Source organism: Microtus oregoni, unplaced genomic scaffold (assembly GCF_018167655.1).
Source record: "Microtus oregoni isolate MIOR12 unplaced genomic scaffold, Mior012 000017F_ref0000208, whole genome shotgun sequence".
NCBI classification, from domain to species: Eukaryota; Metazoa; Chordata; class Mammalia; order Rodentia; family Cricetidae; genus Microtus; species Microtus oregoni.
The window spans coordinates 14,053,392-14,074,748 of NW_024543076.1; the positions used below are offsets into that span (position 1 = coordinate 14,053,392).

General features: G+C 41.2%; 1 protein-coding gene across 5 annotated transcripts in view; it reads right to left on the bottom strand.

Annotated features, from left to right (window-relative positions):
- Positions 1 to 19,839, bottom strand: part of Casp8ap2 (caspase 8 associated protein 2) — a 38,445-nt gene extending 18,606 nt beyond the window's left edge. For 2 of the 5 annotated variants that reach the window (XM_041667610.1, XM_041667607.1), the window contains exons 1-6: positions 19,799 to 19,839; positions 11,123 to 11,205; positions 4,553 to 4,621; positions 3,766 to 3,866; positions 2,832 to 2,906; positions 416 to 531 (exon numbers count right to left, since the gene is read on the bottom strand). In XM_041667610.1, the coding sequence (XP_041523544.1) occupies positions 416 to 531; positions 2,832 to 2,906; positions 3,766 to 3,866; positions 4,553 to 4,621; positions 11,123 to 11,177 (416 nt within the window). In that variant the 5' untranslated portion in view covers positions 11,178 to 11,205; positions 19,799 to 19,839. Of the gene's footprint in view, positions 1 to 415; positions 532 to 2,831; positions 2,907 to 3,458; positions 3,867 to 4,552; positions 4,622 to 11,122; positions 11,206 to 11,580; positions 11,781 to 19,553; positions 19,761 to 19,798 lie in introns of those variants that run through there. The other 3 variants (XM_041667608.1, XM_041667609.1, XM_041667611.1) reach the window with 3 other exon arrangements.
- Positions 19,840 to 21,357: the final 1,518 nt, after the last annotated feature.

Here is a 21,357-nt window from a genome sequence, read left to right on the forward strand (position 1 = left end):
AGTATACTTGTGGGAGCTGGTTCTCTCCTAGCATCTGGAGTTCAGGGTTGATCTCAGGTCAGCAGGCTAGGCTCCAAGTGCCTTCACTTGCTCAGCCTTCTTTCTTTCTTCCAGGAGTTCTGGGCACATGCTTCACTGTATCTGAGGTACTCCTCAGCCCTGACCTCAGTAATAGGTATGGCCAGAAAAACTCAAGACATGCACACTGACTTTCTCTGGTAAGCAGTACTAGAGCAAGATCCCAGTGATTTAGAAAACTATGTATTTGGAACTATGTGGCAATGTTTCATCAGTAACCATAGTTATCACTACAAATCATTAGCAGAGTAGAACTGTAACTATTTATTCAAATACACATTTCATGCTTTGAAAACCATACTTTATGTGAATGGTGATAGGTGACACCCAGTGATACCTTTGGTGAAGATGATTTATCTCTTCATCCTTACGGTTTATCTCCACTCTGGCAGTTTTGATCAGTGCTGAGATATTCTTCTTAAGAGACTGGTTTTCATTTTTTAAGTTCAAGTTCTAAAACAAAGATTAATAAGATCTACTAATATACCAAAAATAGACAGAATTGTCAAAAGTACAACTGGTTGTGGGGTAGCTTGGCTGTAGCGTTCATGATAGCCTTCAACTCTCCTGATCCTTCCGCCTCTCCTCCAGTGCATGTGTGGGGGATTACTATATATGTCACCATACTCAGCCCTCCACTAATTGCTGATACTAATTAATGCTAGGCATTAAACATTTTATCTTAGGTAATTCTGAGAAGGAGCTCTCTAAGAATGATTATTTTCCCATTGCTCAGATGCAGCAGCTGAGATTCTAAGACGATACCCAACACAGTAAAAGTCCCACCTGATAGGAAATACTTCAGATAAGCATCAGACTGTAAAAGCAGTAACACAGCACAGAAAGTTCTGCCTGGACCACTATATTGACGTTTTAGTTTTAATAACTAAATACTTAGTTTTTATAACTAAAACATGATCTGCTAGGCACACCTTTAGTCCCAGAACTCAGGAGGCAGAGGCAGAAAGAATCTCTGCAAGTTGGAAGCCAGCCTGGACCACACAGGAAGTTCCAGGCCAGCCAGGACTACATTGTGAGACCACGTCTTAAAACAAAACAAAACAAAACAAACAAACACTAAGAAGTGTTAGGCACTATCCTAACACTAAGCTAAAACTGCAAAGATGTTAGTTTCCAAACAGAATCTAGAGCTGGTTCTTTCAAAGGAAAATCAAGAAAAAGAAGTTTACAAAAAAGTAGACAAAACACTGCGACATTCACTATTTTTGCAGCATAATCACAAAAAGAACTGTCAACTGTGATGTGCCACTGTTTCTCTACCCCCCACCAAAAATCCTAATCTTTGTTCCTCAAAACTATCCTCTTTTAGTTGAGTGTGGTGTACACGCTTTTAGTGCAAGTACTTGGGAGCAAGAGATAGGCAGATTAAATTCAGGGCCAGACTGGTCTGCATAGAAGCTCCAGGTCAGCCATGGCTACACAGGAAGAACATCTCAAACAAAAGAGAACTACCCTCTTTTAAGCCATCACTAAAGTTACCACTAAATCAATCCATCAAACAGAGCACTTACGTCAATGTCATTTTAACTTTCAATAAATTTCCCTATAACTCTTTCATTAATAAAGAAATTACTAAAATAGTAAATTGTTAAAAATATTTTTAAAGTGGAGAGGGATGGATATGATCAAATTATACTGTATACATATATGAAATTGTCAAAGAATAAATGTCATTTTCACACACACACACACACACACACCACACACAGAAATAATGCCAGATGCTAAATGTTTAGCTCACAAGTTCAGAGACCCAGGCCTTGGGTTCAATCTCTAAAAAAAAAAAAAAAAAAAAAAAAAAACAAAAACAAAAACAAAAAACACCACTTTATAAGCTGCCAATATTGCATCATCTTAATTACTAAGAAAATAGGGCTAGGGGTATACTTCAGTGACAGGGTATTTGCCTTGTAGCATAAAACCTGGGTATTAATCCTTTTTTTTTTTAATGTGCAACATCAAGTTATTTGTTATTTGGTTGCATGTATGTCTGTGTGAGGGTGCTGGATCCCCTGGAACTGGCGTTACAGACAATTGAGAGCTCCCATAAGACTGCTAGGAATTGAACCAGGATCCTATGGAAGAGCAGCCAGGGCTCTTAACCTCTAAGCCATTTCTATTAAGCTTTTAAGCATTATATAAACTGCCAACATTTTAATATTTTAACTTTAGTTATAACTTTTTTCTTTAATAATGAGATAGTCTTACTATTCTACCCAGGCTGGTCCTCAACCCCAAGGTTAAAAGATCCTTCCACTCCAGTCTCCTAAGCAGCAAGGACTACACTCATTGATGTATGTACATCTATCTGTATGTCTGCCCGTCCTGGGGATCAATCCCAGGCTTTATGTTCATAAATAAAACATTAACAAAGGGCTGCCTGGGAAGATAGTTCAGATGGTAAAGAGCTAGGCATACAAGCATGAGACTGTAAGTCTGACTACTCAGAAGTCACATAGAGTTATTCTAAGCTGTACATGTCTGTAATCTAAGCACTGGGAAGGTGGGGAGAGTCGGATCCACGAGACTGAGAAGGCCTAGCCTATGTGGTGAGATGCAGGCCAGTGAGAAGTCCTGTCTCAAAAGACGAGGCAGATGGTGCCTGAGGGACAATACCCAAGGATGATCTCTGGCTTCCACATGCAAACATGTGCACCCATAGCCATTTACTCGTGTACACGCACACACACACACACAAACAAATGTTAATAAGGAAGAAATAACCAGGATACCTGTGTCTGTATTTCCTTAAACCTTCTCATCAGCTCTTTCATTTGCTGCTGACATTTGCCATATTCTATCTGCAGCTGTAAAACACAAAAGGACTAATTTAAGCATTATTGTAGTTTCTTAAATGACATTTAAAATTCTGAGGGAAAAAAATCATCAATGTACACATGAGCTATTTAGACAGATATATCCACTTTCGTTGTTGTTTCTAACTGTTTCTCAGACAGGGTATCCAGATGTACGCCAGGCTGCTTTCCTCTTGATCCTCCTGCCTCAGCCTCCCAAGCACTAAGATTACAGGCAACTGCCTCCATGCCTGCCTACATTATTGATTTCTAAAGTTCAGCCCATTGATAGTACATCTTGATAAGCTTCATATTGTTCTTCTGAACCTTAATATCCAAATATACAGTTAAAAGAAATTTGTCTCATAAATCTCAAGATACATTATGTAATATAAAACTTTAATATAAATAATGAAAAAAATCAAATGTTCTATCACACTGATAGTTTATTAAAGTTTTATACATTCATATACTTAAGTTTGGTCAAATAAAATCGTAACTGAATTCAGACTTTTATTCAGAAAGTATGTCTTGGAAAAACAAGTAAAAGTAAACAGAAACTACCTTAAATACTGTTAATTTAAGAACTACTTCCTGGACTGTAGAGATGGCTCAACAGTTAAGAGCACTGGCTACACTTCCAGAGCAGCCATGATGGTTGCTCACAATTGTCTGTAACTCCAGTTCCAGGGGATCTGACACCCTCACATAGACACACATGCAGGCAAAATACATAAAATAAAAATAAATCATTAAAATTGTTTTAAAATTTTAGAACTAATCTCTAAACACAGATTATCTGTTCACTAGTAAGCTGCAGACTCCTCTTCAGGAGCTACAGGAAGAACTTGGGAACAGTGACAACTCATACGTCATTGTATGTCGCTTCCTTTGCGGTTCCTTCTTCAGTCAGGATCTCTTCGTACAAATCTAAACAGTTTCTGAATGACACACAGGATCTAGCAGTACTGTCTGAAAACACAAAACTTATGTTAAAATATTTGTTAGAATTCCTTTATTAATTAGTTTTATCAAACACTTTAGTGAGCATAAAGAATGGTGTGTTGTTTTATATATATATACACACACACACATACATACCGTGTGTGTGTGTGTGTGTGTGTGTTAGGATACTTGATGTTGCATCTACTTCAAAGGGTTACATTTCTCCTAACCTGTATTTCATATAACCTACACTAATTTACTAATGATGGCCGGAATGCCACATTATATAAAATGGCTGTTTCAACGAATCCAGTGTGGTAATTGTCTCTGTTACAAAGCACTGGAAGATCTGATTGTGGAGGAGCTCTAATTGGACAGGTGGCCAGACTCCACCACATCTAAAGACACTCATGGTAACATTATTCGCTGTGAGAACATAGGCAGGCATGTGTATTCAACAACACCAGTTGCCATTTCAATGGCATGAAATATTTTTGCACAAGGCCTAATTAAACCTGAGTCCTAGAGGAACAAATCTGTGTGCTAATATGATCTGATCAAGCTTTGGGCCAGAAAGAAATTACCTCAGTGTAATCATCTCAGAAACAGGGCATATTACTTCAGAGCTGTGAAGTTACCAAGAGCCAATAACAATAAAACTAGCACATCAAACCAACCAAACAAAATGAGACTGTTTTATGAAATTTACATACCAGAAACAGCACTGTCCAACCCAGCATAAATGTCCAATGAGCCTTCATCATTATTCTTAAGAGGAGAGGCTGCAAAAATGGCAAAGACTAGTTAAAACTGGCTTGTGGGCTGAGGGGTTTTTAATCCATTCCTACCTAGGACAAGGAAAGAAATATATTATTTCTGCTTCAACGAAACAAACAAGGGGCCAGGTGGTAGTGATGCACACCTTTAATCCCAGCACTCAGGAGGCAGAAGTAGGTCGATCTCTGTGAGTTTGAGGCAGCCTGGTCTATACAGTTCTAGGACAGCCAGGGTTACACAGAGAGACTCCTTCCCAAAAAACAAAACAAAGAAACAGACAAGGTTTATACAGGCCCATCAACAGAAACATTGTGATATAGAAATGTATAACTTGACAACCTCAGAATCAGACTTTAAAAATTCACCTTAAAAAATGTATGGAGTTGGGAGAAATGGTTCTGAAGTTATGAGTTCGGTTCCCAGCACCCATGTTGGGTGGCTCACAAACACCTATAACTCTAGCTCCAGGGAACCAGACACCCTCTTTTGACCTCTATGGGTACCAGCACACATGTGCATATACCTTCACACAGACATTTACAGCTAATTAAAAATTTTTAAAAAGTTCTTTTAGCAGAAAATTCTACTAGTACCGGAGCTGGAGAGACAGCTTAGCAGTTAAAAGCACTTGCTACTTCTCCAAAGGACTCAAATTCAGTTCCTAGCACCCACATCAGATGGGCTACAACTGCTAATAACTCCGGCTCCAGAGTATTCAACACCACCTTCAGGTCTCCATGGACACCTGTGTGCACACATGGGCACACACACACATAAACAAATACTAAAAAAGTGTAATGAGGTTTTAATTCCAGCAATAATCAGCTACTTTTCATCAAAGCAATCCTCATATAACATTATAAATGCTAAACTATGTATTAATGCTACCCGAAGCATTAAAAAGCAGCATAAAATAAGCAGAAACCAAAAGTGAGGGCTGTGTGATTCTGGAGAACTGCACTGACCATGAGATAATACCTGCAAGAAGAGAGCACTCATGGAGGCTCACAATCATCTATAACTCTATTCCCATACAGTCTACGCAGAGCAGACACCAGCGTGCACATGATACACAGACATACAAACAGACAAAATTTATGTGTGTAGTATAATACATATATATAGACACACACACATATGTATATGATAAATAAATTTTTTAAAAAGATAGCTCTAAGCTCCTAATCTCCCTTCTATCACTGCTATTTGCTGAGAGACAGATCTGTGTTAGAGCTCTACGGGCAGTAACAACAGTCATGTCTCACGCATGCTGCATGTATCCTGACACCTTTGTACGTGGTATCATCTTGCTGAAATGTCAGAAGGTTAGACAGCCTTTCTAGTTCTAAGGGCTTGAAAACTAGAGAAAGGCTCTAAGGAAAAAGCAACTAAAGGTGAGAGAGCAAATTCTGAAAGTCAAGGGGGGGGGGTGTTTTCCCAAATTGTGCCTCAGGCAACACGTGAGTTCAAGGCCAGCCTAGTCTACAAAGTGGGTTCCATGACAGATAGGGCTACACAGAGAAACCCTCTCTTGAAAAATCAACCAAGCAAACAAATAAACAATACCTAAAACAACAACAGAAACAAAACAGAACCAACTGAAAATTCTAAAATAGAAAACTACACATAATGAATTATAATATCATCATCACTGGGGATATGCGTGACTAAGTACTACACTGATCAGTATAAATTACCCATTTTTAAAAAAAAAACAAAAACAAATCTGTAAAACAGGGAAGGACGGAGGGGGAAAGTCTTTAAAAAGTTCTATGAAGTGGGGAGGGGGAACTGTGGTTGATATGTAAAATGGAAAAAAAACTTTTAAATAATAACAACAACAAAGTTCTATAGGGACCTGGAGGGATAGCCCAGCAGCTGAGAACACTGGCTGCTCTTCCAGATGATCTGGGTTCGATTCCCAGCATCCAAACAGTGGTTCACAATCATCTCTATTTCCAGTTCCAGAGAATCTGAAATGCTCTTCTGACTTCTGTAGCCACCAAGCACACATGTAGTGCATATAATACATACATTCAGGCAAAACATATAAAATAAAGTGAATAAATCTTAATAAAATATTTAAAGAGTTCTACAGAATAATGTCAAAATCTCATTCAAGATATGACTGGAGCTGGGCGATGGTGGCGCACGCCTTTAATCCCAGCACTCGGGAGGCAGAGGCAGGCGGATCGCTGTGAGTTCGAGACCAGCCTGGTCTACAGAGCTAGTTCCAGAACAGGCTCAAAAAGCCACAGAGAAACCCTGTCTCGAAAAACCAAAAAAAAAAAAAAAAAAAATATATGACTGGAGTCTAAAAACAAAAGATAAAGGGAAAATGATACCATGGCAATACTAAAGGAAGGCTAGCAAGGGTAAATCATCCTCCTAAATGCTTTTCATTTCTTTAAGATAAGACTGTTGAAAGAAAAAGTTAAAGCATTATATTGTTGGACTAATTATGTACAGACATCATATTTGGATTGTTGTACATGATACTCTTGATAACAAAGACCAAGACAGAGGACCAATGTAACCAGACCTAAAAGATTACAATTCCTTGAACCACCAATAATAATGCAAAGAGGTGTAGTCAAAAGCAGTGTGATAAACATTTGTACGGGGTTGGAGAGATAGTTCAACAGTTAAGAGCACTTCTTGCTCTTGTGCAGGACTACAGTTCAGTTCCTAGGATCCATATCTGGCTCACAACCATCCACAATTCCAGTTCCAGGGGACCTGACCCCCTCTTCTGGCCTCAAGGACACAAGGTATGCCCAAGGTGCACAGACACATGCAGTCAGAACACTCAGACACACACACACACACACACACATACACACAAAAGCAGCTTTATTTAAAATTCAAACATTTGTAAATTTAGGTTAAAAAAGACGAAGGTATTTATTATATTTTGAATTTTCTGTTGATTTATTTTTTTTTCCCTTGATTTTTCAAGACAGGGTTTCTCTATGTAGCCCTGGATGTTCTAGAACTTACTCTGTAGACCAGACTGCCCTTGAACTCTACCTCTGCCTCCCGAGCACTAGGATTAAAGGTATACAACCTATAATACAACTACAATAGCAACGTAACAAGTTGAAACTAATTTAGCAAAAGCAAGTAACAACTACAACTATTACACCTGGAGTCCTTATGATGCTGGTTGGACAGGAACCCTTCCATGTCAACCAACATTAACTTTTAAAAACTCATTTTAAGTAAAAATGAACTGACTAAGAGATACTCAACCCCAAGTGGTACACCTGCAATGTAACCCCTACGTACTCAGGGAACACTGTAGAAAAGAGGATGTGTTAAGAGCCTGATGACCAGGACAGCTGCTTAAAATTGTCTCCCATAAATCACAAAGAAGGAGCACCCATGAAATCTCAAAACAAGGCTGCCTGCATAAGATCTGAAAAATGACAACCCCTTTGACATGCCATCATAGATGGGTAAATCTCACAAAGCCCAACTCCTAGATGAAGAGCTGTACAAAAATCAATGACTGCTGAGAACAGGACAATCAAGTCTTTTCTAGAGACAAGGCCCCTGATAGATTAACCCTAAGTATTGAAATCAGGAACAAGACAAGGCTGTCCACTCTCTCCATATTTATTCAATATAGTGCTTGAGGTCCTAGCTAGAGCAATAAGACACCAAAAGGAGATCAAGGGGATACAAATTAGAAAAAAAGAAATCAAACTCTCACTGTTTGCTGATGATATGACAGTTTACATAAGGGATCCCAAAAATTCTACCAAGGAACTTCTACAACTCATAAACACTTTCAGTAATATAGCAGGATACAAGATAACTCAAAAAAATCAGTAGCCCTCCTGTACAAAGATGATAAAAGGGCTGGGGAAAAAGTCAGAGAATCAACACCCTCACAATAGCCACAAATGGCATAAAATATCTCAGAGTAACTCTAACCAAACAAGTGGAAGACTTGTATGACAAGAACTTTAAATCTTTGAAGAAAGAAATTGGAAAAGTGGAAAGATCTCCCATGCTCTTGGGTAGGCAGAATTAACATAGGAAAAATGGCAATCTTACCAAAAGCAATCTACAAATTCAATGCAATGTCCAGCAAAATCCCAGCAAAATTCTTCACAGACCTCGAAAGAACGGTACTCAACTTCATATGGAAAAGCAAAAAACCCAGGACAGCCAAAACAATCCTGTAAAATAAAAGAACTTCTGGAGGCATCACAATCCCTGACTTCAAACTCTACTACAGAGCTACAGTACTGAAAACAGCCTGGTATTGGCAAAAGGACAGGAAGATCAATGGAACTGAATAGAAGACCCGAAAATCAATCCATACACCTTTGAACACCTGATTCTTGACAAGGAAGCAAAAAATATCAAATGGAAAAAAGAAAGCATATTTAACAAATGGTGCTGGCAAAAAGAATGAAAATAGACCCATATCTATCACCATACACAAAATTCAAGTCCAAATTGATCAAAGACCTCAACATAAAGCCAGCCACACTGAACCTTATAGAAGAGAAAGTGAGAAGTACACTTGAATGCACTGGCACAGGAGACCACTTCCTAAATATAACCCCAGTAGCACAGATGCTGAGAGAAACAATTAATAAATGGGACCTCCTGGAACTGAAAAGCTTCTGTAAAGCAAAGGACACAGTCAACAAGACAAAATGACAGCCTACAGAATGGGAAAAGATCTTCACTAACCCCACAACAGACAGAGGTCTGATCTCCAGAATATACAAAGAACTCAAGAATTTGGACACCAAAAGAACACATAATCCAATTAAAAAAAAAATGAAGTACAGACCTAAACAGAGAACTCTCAACAGAGAAATCTAAAATGGCTGGAAGACACTTAAGGAAATGTTCAACATTCTTAGTCATCAGAGAAATGCAAATCAAAACAACTCTGAGATTCCATTTTATACCTGTGAGAATTGCCAAGATCAAAAACTCTGATGACAACTTATGCTGGAGAGGTTGTGGAATAAAGGGAATACTTCTGCATTGCTGGTGGGAATGTAAGCTGGTACACCCGCTTTGGATGTCAGTGTGGAGATTTCTCAGAAAATTAGGAAACAACCTTCCTCAAGACCCAGTAATACTACTCTTGGGTATATATCCAAAGGATGTTCAATTGTGCCACAAGGACATGTGCTCAACTATGTTCATGGCAGCTTTGTTTGTCACAGCCAGAACCTGGAAACAACCTAAATGCCCCTCGACTGAAGAATGGATAAGAAAATGTGGTACATTTACACAATGGAGTACTACACAGCAGAAAAAAATGACAGCTTGAATTTTGCAGGAAAATGGATGGAGCTAGAAAACATTATTTTGAGTGAGGTAACCCAGACACAAAAAGACAATTATCACATGTACTCACTCATAGGTGGTTTTTAAACATAAAGCAAAGAAAACCAGCCTACAAACCACAATCCCAAAGAACTTAAGACAACAATGAGGAAACTACGAGAGACTTACATTGATCTAATCTACATGGGAAGTAGAAAAAGACAAGATCTCTTGAGTAAATTGGGAACATGGAGACCTTTGGGGAGAGTTGAAGGGGGGAGGGGAGCAGAGAAAAATGTAAAGCTCAATAAAAATCAATTAAAAAAAAGGAAAAAAAACCAAAAAAATCAAAAACAAATTTACTTCAAAAGTAACAACTATCTATTTTGGATATGACAATAGATATTATGACCATTCACATCAGCAAAATTGTTGCCTTGGTTACATATAGAGACTTAAAAGCATACAATAAGAAATATCAACCAAGGGCTGGAGAGATGGGTCAGTGGTTAAGAGGGCTTGCGCTATGCAGAAGATCTAAGGCTAGTTCACAACACCCACATGGTGGATCACAACCATCTGAAACTCCAGTTCCAGGGGGTTCAACACCCTCTAGTCTCCTTGGTCACTAAGCATGCACATGATGCATATACATATATGCAGGCAAAACACTTACAAATTAAAAATAAATCTGAAGTATCTTAAAAAGAAAGGAAAGAGGGAGGGAGGGAGAAGGGAGGAAGGAAAGAAGAGAAAGAGAAAAGTCAAAGTCAGCCAGGTGCAATGATTTATGCCTATAGTCCGGGTCCAATCTCAATGCATAGTGAGATCTCCCTGCCTCTGTATTATACACAAAGGGAGTGGATATAGCTAAGGAACAGAATATAGCCCTGTGTTTGCTTTTCAGCACTACGAAAACAAAACAACAAAAAACAAAGAGAAAAGTTCACATTTACTAAGGACTCTCTATGTCCCTAGTATTTTGCTATGTTAATTCACTTATATACAGGGAGAAAAAGCTGAGGTCCACTTTACCTAAGAAATAAGTAAATGATTTTATAACTGAGATCAAGTGAGGTTAGGGCTACTACTGTGACAGAGTACATACCTAGCATTTGAAAGGTCCTGGTTCTAAACTCTCAGTACCAAAATTTAGAAAGAAAGAAAGAGTAAGTAAATTCAGAAAGACAACCAAGAGTTCTTACCAGGACAGACATCGAATAAACCTGTTCCATCTCCATTGTCGTCATCTGCTGCCATGGTCCTATAACCTTTTCATAGGTGCCATCTATGGTATTAAGCATAAAGATTCCCACCGTTACAATAGTTTCTACTTACAAAGTAACTTTCAAATTTTGAACACACTGAATAACTTCATTCTATACACTTAAAAAGAAAAAATGCTTAACATTTTCTGGGCAAAAGTTGAAACTAAAAACTGAAACTCAAATTTTTAGGTATAGATAAGCAATGCACAAAGTAAATTATACTAATTTCATAAAATAGGTCACAATATACTAATATGTACAAAACCCTGAATTTGACTTCCATCACCAAAGGGGGAAAAAGAATCTCAAAATACACATTAACTTTTGCACTAAAATAAGATCCATCAGCACTAAAAACAAATACACAAACATAATAAGAAATATAAACACCATACCCTCCAGCTCCATGGAGAAAAGTCTGACAACTTAGCATCAATCCTCAGAAACCACGGTGGAAAGAGAGAACCAACTCCAGCAAACTCCATGAGTGCATTATGGGAAGCATATGTGTACCCTCATACAAACATACATACAAACACAACAATAATAAATAAAACTTATTAAAAAATAAAGGAGCATGCAAGTTGGGGTATGGCTCAATGGCAGAACACTTGCAAGCATGTACAAAACCCTAGACTCCACTGTTAGCACCACTAAATAAATAAAACACTGGGACTCCACCTAAGTTAAGGAGCAATTGCTACCCACATCCAGAACTTACCCCATTTGACTTCCATCATCACACTTCAGATACACATTCTTTTAATTCCTATAGCACTCACTCTAAATTAAGCCACTTGAGTCTTACCATACCATCTTAGAATCTGCCCAGACTCTTTTCTTCTCTTTTTATCTTTTAGAATGTACCTACATGCCCAGGAGTTATGGATTGAGATAATTTTCACTTTTATTTATTTATTATGTATACAATATTCTGTCTGTGTGTATGCCTGCAGGCCAGAAGAGGGCACCAGACCTCATTACAGATGGTTGTGAGCCACCATGTGGTTGCCGGGAATTGAACTCAGGACCTTTGGAAGAGCAGGCAATGCTCTTAACCACTGAACCATATCTCCAGCCCCCTCATCTTCACTCTTTACTTAGGTTTCATCACATTTTCTTTATTTTTTTTAATATTTATTTATTTATTATATATACCAATATTCTGTCCATGTGTATGTCTGCAGGCCAGAAGAGGGCACTAGACCTCATTACAGATGGTTGTGAGCCACCATGTGGTTGCTGGGAATTGAACTCAGGACCTTTGGAAGAGCAGGCAATGCTCTTAACCACTGAGCCATCTCTCCAGCCCCCTCATCACATTTTCATATATGCATAGCACTACACTTTGCTGATACCTACACCACCCCCACTCATTCTGGAACACAAGCAAAGCTTAAACTTGTAACCTCAGTCTCCTTAGTAGCTGGTATTAGAAGATTAAGACATCAAGCCAAATTATATTATACTTATTTTTTTTAATCTATTTACCTGTTGATGGGAATCTAAGCTGGTTTCCTATCTTGGCTACTGTGAACAATACTACAACATACTTCAACTCCTTTGTGTATGTAGTAGTTTGAAAGAAATTGGCCCCCATAACCTCCTAGGTACTATGAGGACTTGTGGCTTTGTTGGAGTAAGTGTTTCATTGCTGGGGTGGGCTTTGGGGTTTCCTATGCTCAGGATTGTTGTTCTTTTTTAAAAATGCTCCAAGATCCCCGTGGCAGTAGGCAGCAGAAATGCTGTAGGTCCCAAATGGTGGTAGTGGGCCATGTGGTGGCAGGCAGCGGGCCCTGGGAGCAGCCAGTCCCAGGCAGAGACAGCTGCTGGTCCCAGAGCAGTGGTGGCGGGCCATGTGGCAGCAGGCAGTGGGCCCCAGGCAGAGTCGGCTGCTGGTCCCTGAGCAATGGCTGGTTCCAGGCAGGGAGACACATGGCGGGCGGGCAGAAGACAGAAACATGGATAGACACGACATGCAGGGTGAGGTTGAATGTTTATTCAGGGGGTTATGGAGGAAGAAGGGTGAAGGGGGGGACAGAGAGAGAGGGAGAGAGAGAAGAGGAGAAAGAGACAGAGAAGGGGGAAGCAGAGAAGTGGGGAGAGAGGCAGAAGCAAAGCTGCCTCTCCGAGAGGAAGAGAGCGAGCTCAGGCCGGAAGCTGAAGATCAGCCTGCCTCAGCGGATGGGGAGGGGAATGGGTGTGGCTTGTCTCTTAAAGGGAGCAAAACCATAACAAGGATACCACCCAGTATCTAAGTCGACTTCCTGTTGCCTGCAAGATGTAAGACTCCCAGCTACTACTCCATTATATCTGCCTGCACACCATGCTCCCTGCCATAATGATAATGGACCGGACCTCTGAACTGTAAAAGAGCCACCCAAATTAAATGCTTTCTTTGTAAGAGTTGCCACAATCATGGTGTCTCTTCACAGTAATAAAAACTCTAAAACAGGGTCTATACCCAGGCAATGGTATAGCTGGATCATATGGTAGTTTTTAGTCTAAGGGGGACTCTCCATACTGATTTCCACTGTAGCTACACTAGTTACATTTCTACCAGCAATGTAACTAGTGAGTGAAAGGGTTCCTGCTTCTATTCCTCCTTTGCCAGCATGTTATCATTTGTTTTCTTGATGTCAGCCAATCTTTTCTTTTTTCAAATTTCATTTTGTGAGTGACACCTGGGCGTACATTTCATGTGTACAGATGTGGGCGTGTGCGACAGTATACCTGCGATAGTCAGAAGACAACTCAACTTTCTACCTTAGATGGTTCCTTTGTGAGTGACACCTGGGTGTGCATTTCATGTGTACAGATGTGGGCGTGTGCGACAGTACACCTGCGGTAGTCAGAAGACAACTCAACTTTCTACCTTAGATGGTTCCTTTGCTGCTGCTAAGCCAAGCTTCCCACCCACAAACTTGAGGTTCTTCTGTTTTTACCTCCCATAGTGGACACTGAAAATAGAAGCTTGTTCCACTGCATCTAGCGTTTTTTTTTTTCTTTTTCTTTTTTCTTTTTTTGGTGGGGGGATGTTGAAGACAGGATTTCTCTGTGTAGTTCTAGTTACCCTGGAACTCACTCTGTAGGTCAAGCTCAAACTCAGAGATCCACCTGTTTCTGCCTCCCACGAGGTGCATACCACTATCACCCAGCTCTGCATCCAGCTTTTATGCAGGTTCTGAGTATCCAAATGTGGTGATCGGGGCAAGCCCACTGCCTGCGTCATCTCACCAGACCCTATATCAGACCTTTTGTTAAGGCTCAGGTGGAATTCAACTAACATGTTCTTCACCTCAGTCTGTCCTACAGGAGGCTTGGAGGGAGCTAGAGTCTGCCCCTCAATAATGGTACCTGTGAAGTAATAACTGGTGGGAACTGGAACTGAAGGCGTGGGAAGCATGAATCCCATACTGGAACCAGTCTCAGGGTGTTTGGGCCCTGCTGACCTCCCCTTTGATTGGCTAGGAGTCGTCCTCTCTGGATGATTGGAGGGTTAAGACTGGAGGAAGATTAGGCAAACCCCCATCAGTCTTTTCCAAACTTTTTTCACTTTACAGATGGGGATGAAATCTTCCAAGACTGCTTCAAGTTCCCCACTAGTTTGTCTATTGAACAACTTGAACGAGCCAGACAGTCAAGTGCTTAGGAGGAGAACCTTAGTCTTTTTCCTGATCCGTGCACGGCCTAAATATCCTCTAGAAAATAATAAAAAGTTATTTTTATTATAAAACACTTAAATACCACTCTTCAGTTAGTTATTCTGTCAACAAGAGAAAAAGTCCTCTAAAATTCCCTATGTCCAACTTTTCTTTTACCTGCAGGATCATCTAGATCCGTGGTTGTCAACCTGTGAGTCTCAACCCCTTGGAGGACAAGCACATATATTTATATTACAACTCATAATGGCAGCAAAATCAGTTATGAAGTAGCAACAAAAATAATTTTGTGGTTTGGGGTCACAACATGAGGAACTGTATTAAAGAGTCGTAGTGTTGTGAGAACCACTGGTCTAGACCTTGCTAAAAAACTATAGGAAACATCCACAGACTCTAGTCTACGAGACTTAGGTACACAATACACTTAGATGTTCTAATCAAGTTTATTTTAAAAGTGCTTAATTTTTGCTCACAGTTCACCTAAACATTACAGACTAATTAAAAATAATAAATAGTTGCAACTGACCCTCTGGATGTTCAAGAATCGTATTTGGAGGCCAACACTGGTGTAGTCAGAGGAATTAAAGGGAAGACTATTTTCCCCCTGTCCTCCAAGTTCAACGAAGTCCCAGGAACTATGAGGCACCTCTAACTGTCCTGCAACTGTGGGAAGTCACCTGTTCTTGTTTAGGAAGGCCATAGAAATGCCACTCAATGGGCTCTAACCAGTGTCCAGTGTGGAAAAAGAAGGGTCAACAAAGAGGAAAAAATCTTCCACACTTCCAATGAAACAGTGGCAAAGCAAGACCTCTGGCTTATCCTCACACAGACGGACAGACTGACAAGACAGGCTAGGAATCAGAGGCTCTGCCCAAGTTCAAGTAACCACTGAGGAGGACCAGACCTTCAGCTGGCCTTAACAGCAAAAAGTCATTAATTTTGGCCACCTACATGATCTTAAACACTCAAAAGGAAAGTATAACCAGGAACAATACGATCAATATGTATGTCTCTTGGACAGTCCTCAGACGACATCCTTAACCATGAGATGCTATTTGGACAACTATTTCCCACTAATAATTTGCTTCCTGATGATACTGTTTCTGGAAGAGCTATAATATGATGTCCTGTATCCTAACCAATCATGTCCCCTGATTAAAGGAAGTAGCCAGATATACTGCTGTCAAACTTCAGATGCTGATGACTGGTTGTGACTTTCAACTCACGTTTGGCCCATACTGTGCACTTCCACTGGCGGTTAACAGCTGATAACATCTCTTGCTGGTAAGAAACTACCACTAGGCCTCTATAGGATTTCGGAAAATGTTTTCTGGTACACAGACCAGCCAGCTACAAAATTATGCCTCACCTTATTAAATAAAACTTAGGCCAACCATGACATCAAATTTTCCTCATTAACCTCATCTCTTAGTGTTCCCCACGAGGTTACAGTAAAAGGAAGGCAATGTTCAACTTCTTAGCTTACAATGGCTGATGAAAGGCTCCCTGAATACTTGAACCAGACAAACAGCATCCTCCAACAGTGTCTATCTTAGACAGTGGTGTTGGAGAGATCATCAATCTCATTGATACCTATGACACAGCCTACTGAAAAGTATTTGGATCATTTTCTTGCCTGTTCTCTTTCTCTAACAAGGGCAAAACTGCCCCTGCTATTTTTCTAACCGTACTCTCAGTAGGAATTACAGTACACGTTTATATATTATAGATGCTACTTCCCTTATATGACAAGCTCCAAAGATACACAGCATCACCAAATGGCTGTCATATGTTCTGGACCATTGCCATTAATAGGGTTTTCTCATGCTCCCTTAGAGAGACCCTGCTGAGGCACTCTGACTGCTGTCCCCCTCCCTAGACCCTTTGTCAGCATGAAGCAGAAAGAGTGGTTGTTGTCCCCAAACAGCAGTTAGGGCGATCTCTGAGAGGGGGAATGAGAGACCAGGAGTTAGATGTGGTAGTGTGAATGTGATTAACCCCCATAAACTCAAAGGGAGTGGCACTATTAGAAGGTGTGGCCTTGTTGAAATAGGTATAGCCTTGTTGGAGAAAGTGTGTCACTGTGGGGATGGACTTTGAGGTCTCATATATGCTAAAGCCATGACCAATGTTTCAGAACACTTCCTGTTGCCTGCAGATCAAGATGTAAAACTCTCAGCTCCTTCTCCAGCACCGTGTTTGGTTGCATGCTGCCATGTCCTGTCATGATGAGAACGACTAAACCTCTGACCAGTAAGCCACTCAATTAAATGTTTTCCATTGTAAGAGTTGCCATGGTCATCGTGTCTCTTCAGAACACAACAACAGAAACCCTAAGACAACAGACTCCCTGGTAAACAGATAAAGGGGTCATGGCTAGGTAATAAAGACAGCAAATTTCCAAGATGGTCAGTTTCTTCCTCGACCTCCTCACTTGAAACAAAAGCCTAATAACTTCTGTCAAACTTAGAGATGCTGATGTCTAGTTAAATATTCTCAGGTTAAAATTCTGCACCACTGGGGATACAGTTTAGTGGGAGAGTATAACTTGCCCACTGTGAGAAAAGTTCTGGGTTCAACCAGCCCTGCAAGAATAGTCTGTACCACAACAGCACACAGCACAGCTTTGCACAGCAACCCTGAGAAAGAATCTGAGCTCGCATGGAGATGTTTACTCTCTTCATCTCAATACAGCCAGACTTTGTCTCACAAGAGCTTCAGCCTGGTTTTCTTTCTACTCTGTGAAAAACTGAACAAACACAAAACAAGCCAGAGCCATTAAATCAGCAAAGATAAAATCTATACATAAGGTGGATCACAACTATCTGTAACTCCATTTTCAGAGGATCTGACACCCTCTTCTGGCTTATGTGGGCACCCGACATGCATGCAGTGAACAGATATACATACACCCATACACATAAGATAATAAAAATAATTTTAAGACATTATAAACAATATCCTAATAAATAAATATCCCCAAAAGTACACTTTGCCTTCTATAACTATTAAATAGGAATCCAGAAATTCAACTAACTACAATAATCATTTGTTGAGATAAGGAAATTCCAAATTAGTTAGAGACGATTCTCAAGTTTCTACCTCTGCCATGGTAGAAGCCAAGCTTTTAATGGCAATGGAAAAATAAAGATTTAGTGAATCACTTGTACAACAATCAGAAGATGTCTAACAGGATTGGAAATAGAGTTTAAACACCTAATGGATTTTTCTTAAAAAAAAAAAAGAGTTAACATGATAGATATTATGATCTGGGATTCATCAGTCATGGTGATAGGTATATTAAAAAATTACAAAAGTCTGGGCGGGACAGTGGTAGCGTGTGCCTTTAATCCCAGCACTTGAGAGGCGGGGCAGGCGGATCTGTGAGTTCAAGGCCAGCCTGGTCTGCAGGGCAAGTTCTAGGACGTTCAGAGCTACACGCGGAGAAACCCTCGGAAAACCAGATAGATAGATAGATAGATAGATAGATAGATACTACAAAAGTCAGTCTCCTGGGGGATAAAGAGGAGGGCAAAGTGGAAGAGGGCTTGCTATACTTCCTCTCAGCTCCCTTTTGAAAAGGCAGTGAGCTAACACTAAGAGGAATGGGATCTTCAAGAGCTGCAGGGGCCAAGTTTTAAAAGATGAGAAGTTAATGAGGGATAACAGCTGCCGGGCTGGAATGTTGTCCAGTAATGTACAGTTGGCACGCTCATGGGTTCTGAACATGCCAGTCCCTAGCACCAAAAAAAAAAAAAAAAAAGAAGAAGAAGAAGAAGAAGAAGAAGAAGAAGGGAAGGAAGGAAGGAAGGAAGAGAAAAAAACTGTAAGTTCCAGGCTGAGTCCCACGTATCTGGAGAGACAGCTCCAACAGATTCATAAGCAAAAGCAGAGACAGTAGTCATCTGGTTTGTTCTGAAAGGTCAGCGTATTAAAAAGCAGTCTGAAGGAGTTCACTTTTTCAATACAGAAAAGCATACGTTTGTAGAGGGAAAGAAACAGGCAAAAACTAAAGTCGAGGCAAGTCTAGTTCTAGATTTTGAGGATGAGAAAGATAAATATGAAAAGCAATGTTTATTGCACCTTTACTATGAGCCAAGTATTGATCTAAACACTGTCTAGTATTGATTTACTTTAAATCATCCTGAAGTTCCTATCAAGTCCATATTATTCCTAATCCCATTTAAAAAGATGTGGAAACTGACATCTGATTAGGATATCTATCATGACCAACAGCTACAAAGTGGAGAGTTGGAATTAAATTCCAGTCAAATGACAAAAAAAAAAAAATCAACTACATTCCTTAAGATACAAATCTCTGGACATTTCCTGTAAAACGGCAGGAAATACTATGAAAAAATAATTTGGGTATAGATGCAAGAAGTCTTGTCTAATGGCCTGTTCGCTTCCAAAGAAGAGCTGAGGCTCATGGGGGAAAGGCCTTAAGGAAAAGGTTTGGTGTCGGTGCTGTGGAGAGAACAGAGAAGACCAGGAAGTCCAAAAGTCAGAGGCAAAGGCAAGTTAATCCTGAAGCATACATGCTGAGGTTTCTGCGAATTCTACCTTCACATCCTCGCTAGCATGTCAGGGATGGTTCTGGGCGCTGCAGAGACCAACATAAACAACTTCTCTCAAGGTGCTGGCTTGGCAAACAGCCCACGTCAGAGAGCATCTGACACCCGGAACAGCCCCTTCTCCACACTCACCGAGAGCTCGGGAGTAGGGAGCAAGGAGACACGAGTGGGGGGAGGGGAGGAGCGCCCGGTAGACCCGGCGATGCTCCCGGTGCTCGCCCCAGCACCCTCCTCCACGCTCGGAAGGGCGGTCCCCGAGGCCGGCAGCCGGGGCGGAGGCCGGCGAGGCGCGCTCCTGCGCCCACAACCCAGGCCGTCCCGGACGGCACCCCGCAGCCTCTCCCCGCCGCCCCGAGACAAGCCCCCCAGGAACTTACCCGGCCGGCCAGCCCAGCACAGCAGCCGCTTTCGGGACGCCAGGCGCTCCGCCGTCTCCACCAATCCCAGCCCGCAGGGAGGACGCTAGGGCGGGACCGAGCGCCGATAACCAATCAGATAAGACGCAAAGCACGTCTCGGCGCACACAGCCGGTTCCCGCCATTGAAGGCGGAAAAAAAAAATTCCAGTTGGCGCCAAACTCCGATACTCTACTGTGGCACATAAGGGAAAGGGGCGGGCGGTGAGCACAGTGACAACTGGGCGGAACTGCTCCACGGAAATGACGTCACCAGGGCGGAAGTGGGACGGGGCTGGGGAGACGCTAGTGAAAGGGAAAGTAAGGGTGGACGATTTTTTTTCCTTTTTTTTTTAATTACTTAAAAAAAAAAATCCAAATTCCCACTCCCTCCCGTCCTCCCAGTTCCCTCCCTCCTCCTCCACAGACCCACCTCCCACCCCTCCAACCCTAAGGGAGTGCCATGCACCCCGCCCTGCTGAAAGTCCAAGGCCCTCCCTACTACGTCTAGGTTGAGCAAGGTTTACATCCAAAGAGAATAGGATCCCATGAAGCCGGTATATGCAAGTGTCACTATCAGTGGCCCTCAGTCTGCCGCAGTTGTCAACCCCCTTCAGAGGGGCTTGGTTGTTCCCATGCTTGTTCACTCCCAGTCCAATTGAAGTTGGTGAGCTACCATATTAGCTCAAGCAAACTGTCTGAGTGGATGACCCCTTTATGACCTTGAATTCCTTGCCTACACTCTCACTCCCTCCACTCTTCAACTGGATCTTGGGAGCTCAGCCAGTGCTCCGATGTGGGTCATTGCCTCTGTTTCCATCTGCTGTTGGACAAAGGTTCTGTGGTGATATTTAAGATAATCATCAGTCTGACTATAGAGTAAAATCAGTTCAGACACCCTCTCCTCTATTGCTTAGGGTCTCAGCTGGGTTACCCCTGTGGGTTCTTGGGCATTTTTCTAGAGCCAGGTTTCTTGCTAACTCCATAATGGCTCCCTCAATCAAGATATCTCTTTCCTTGCTCTCATATCTGTCCTTCCTCCATCTCGACCATCCTATTCCCTCAAGTTCTCCTCAACCCCCATTCTCCTCCCCCCCATCTACTCCTCGTCCCCATGCTCCCAAATTTTTGTCTGATTCCAATTTCCAGGTGGGTCTATATATGTTTTTCTTTGGGTTCACCTTATTACTTAGTTTCTCTAGGATCCTGAGCTTTAGCCTCATTGCCCTTTGTTTATGACTAGTATAAGGGTGGATGATCTAAAGTGCTTTTGGCTGACTGCAAGTGAAGAAGGCTTAGTTCTTTATTCTGTAGATTGTGTCACCTGCGCTCTAGGCAGCGCTAAGTGCTGGCCTTTAGATGCCATCTTGGATGGTAAATGTAGCATAGTTTTGGGAGTTTTAGGAAGGTGATATTAATTTAATGGGGTGGAAGAGGTTTATTATTATTATTATTGTTGTTGTTGTTATTAAATATTTTTCATACAGTGTATTATCGATCTTACCCTACTCCAACTCATCTCAGGTCCCACCTCCCTACCCA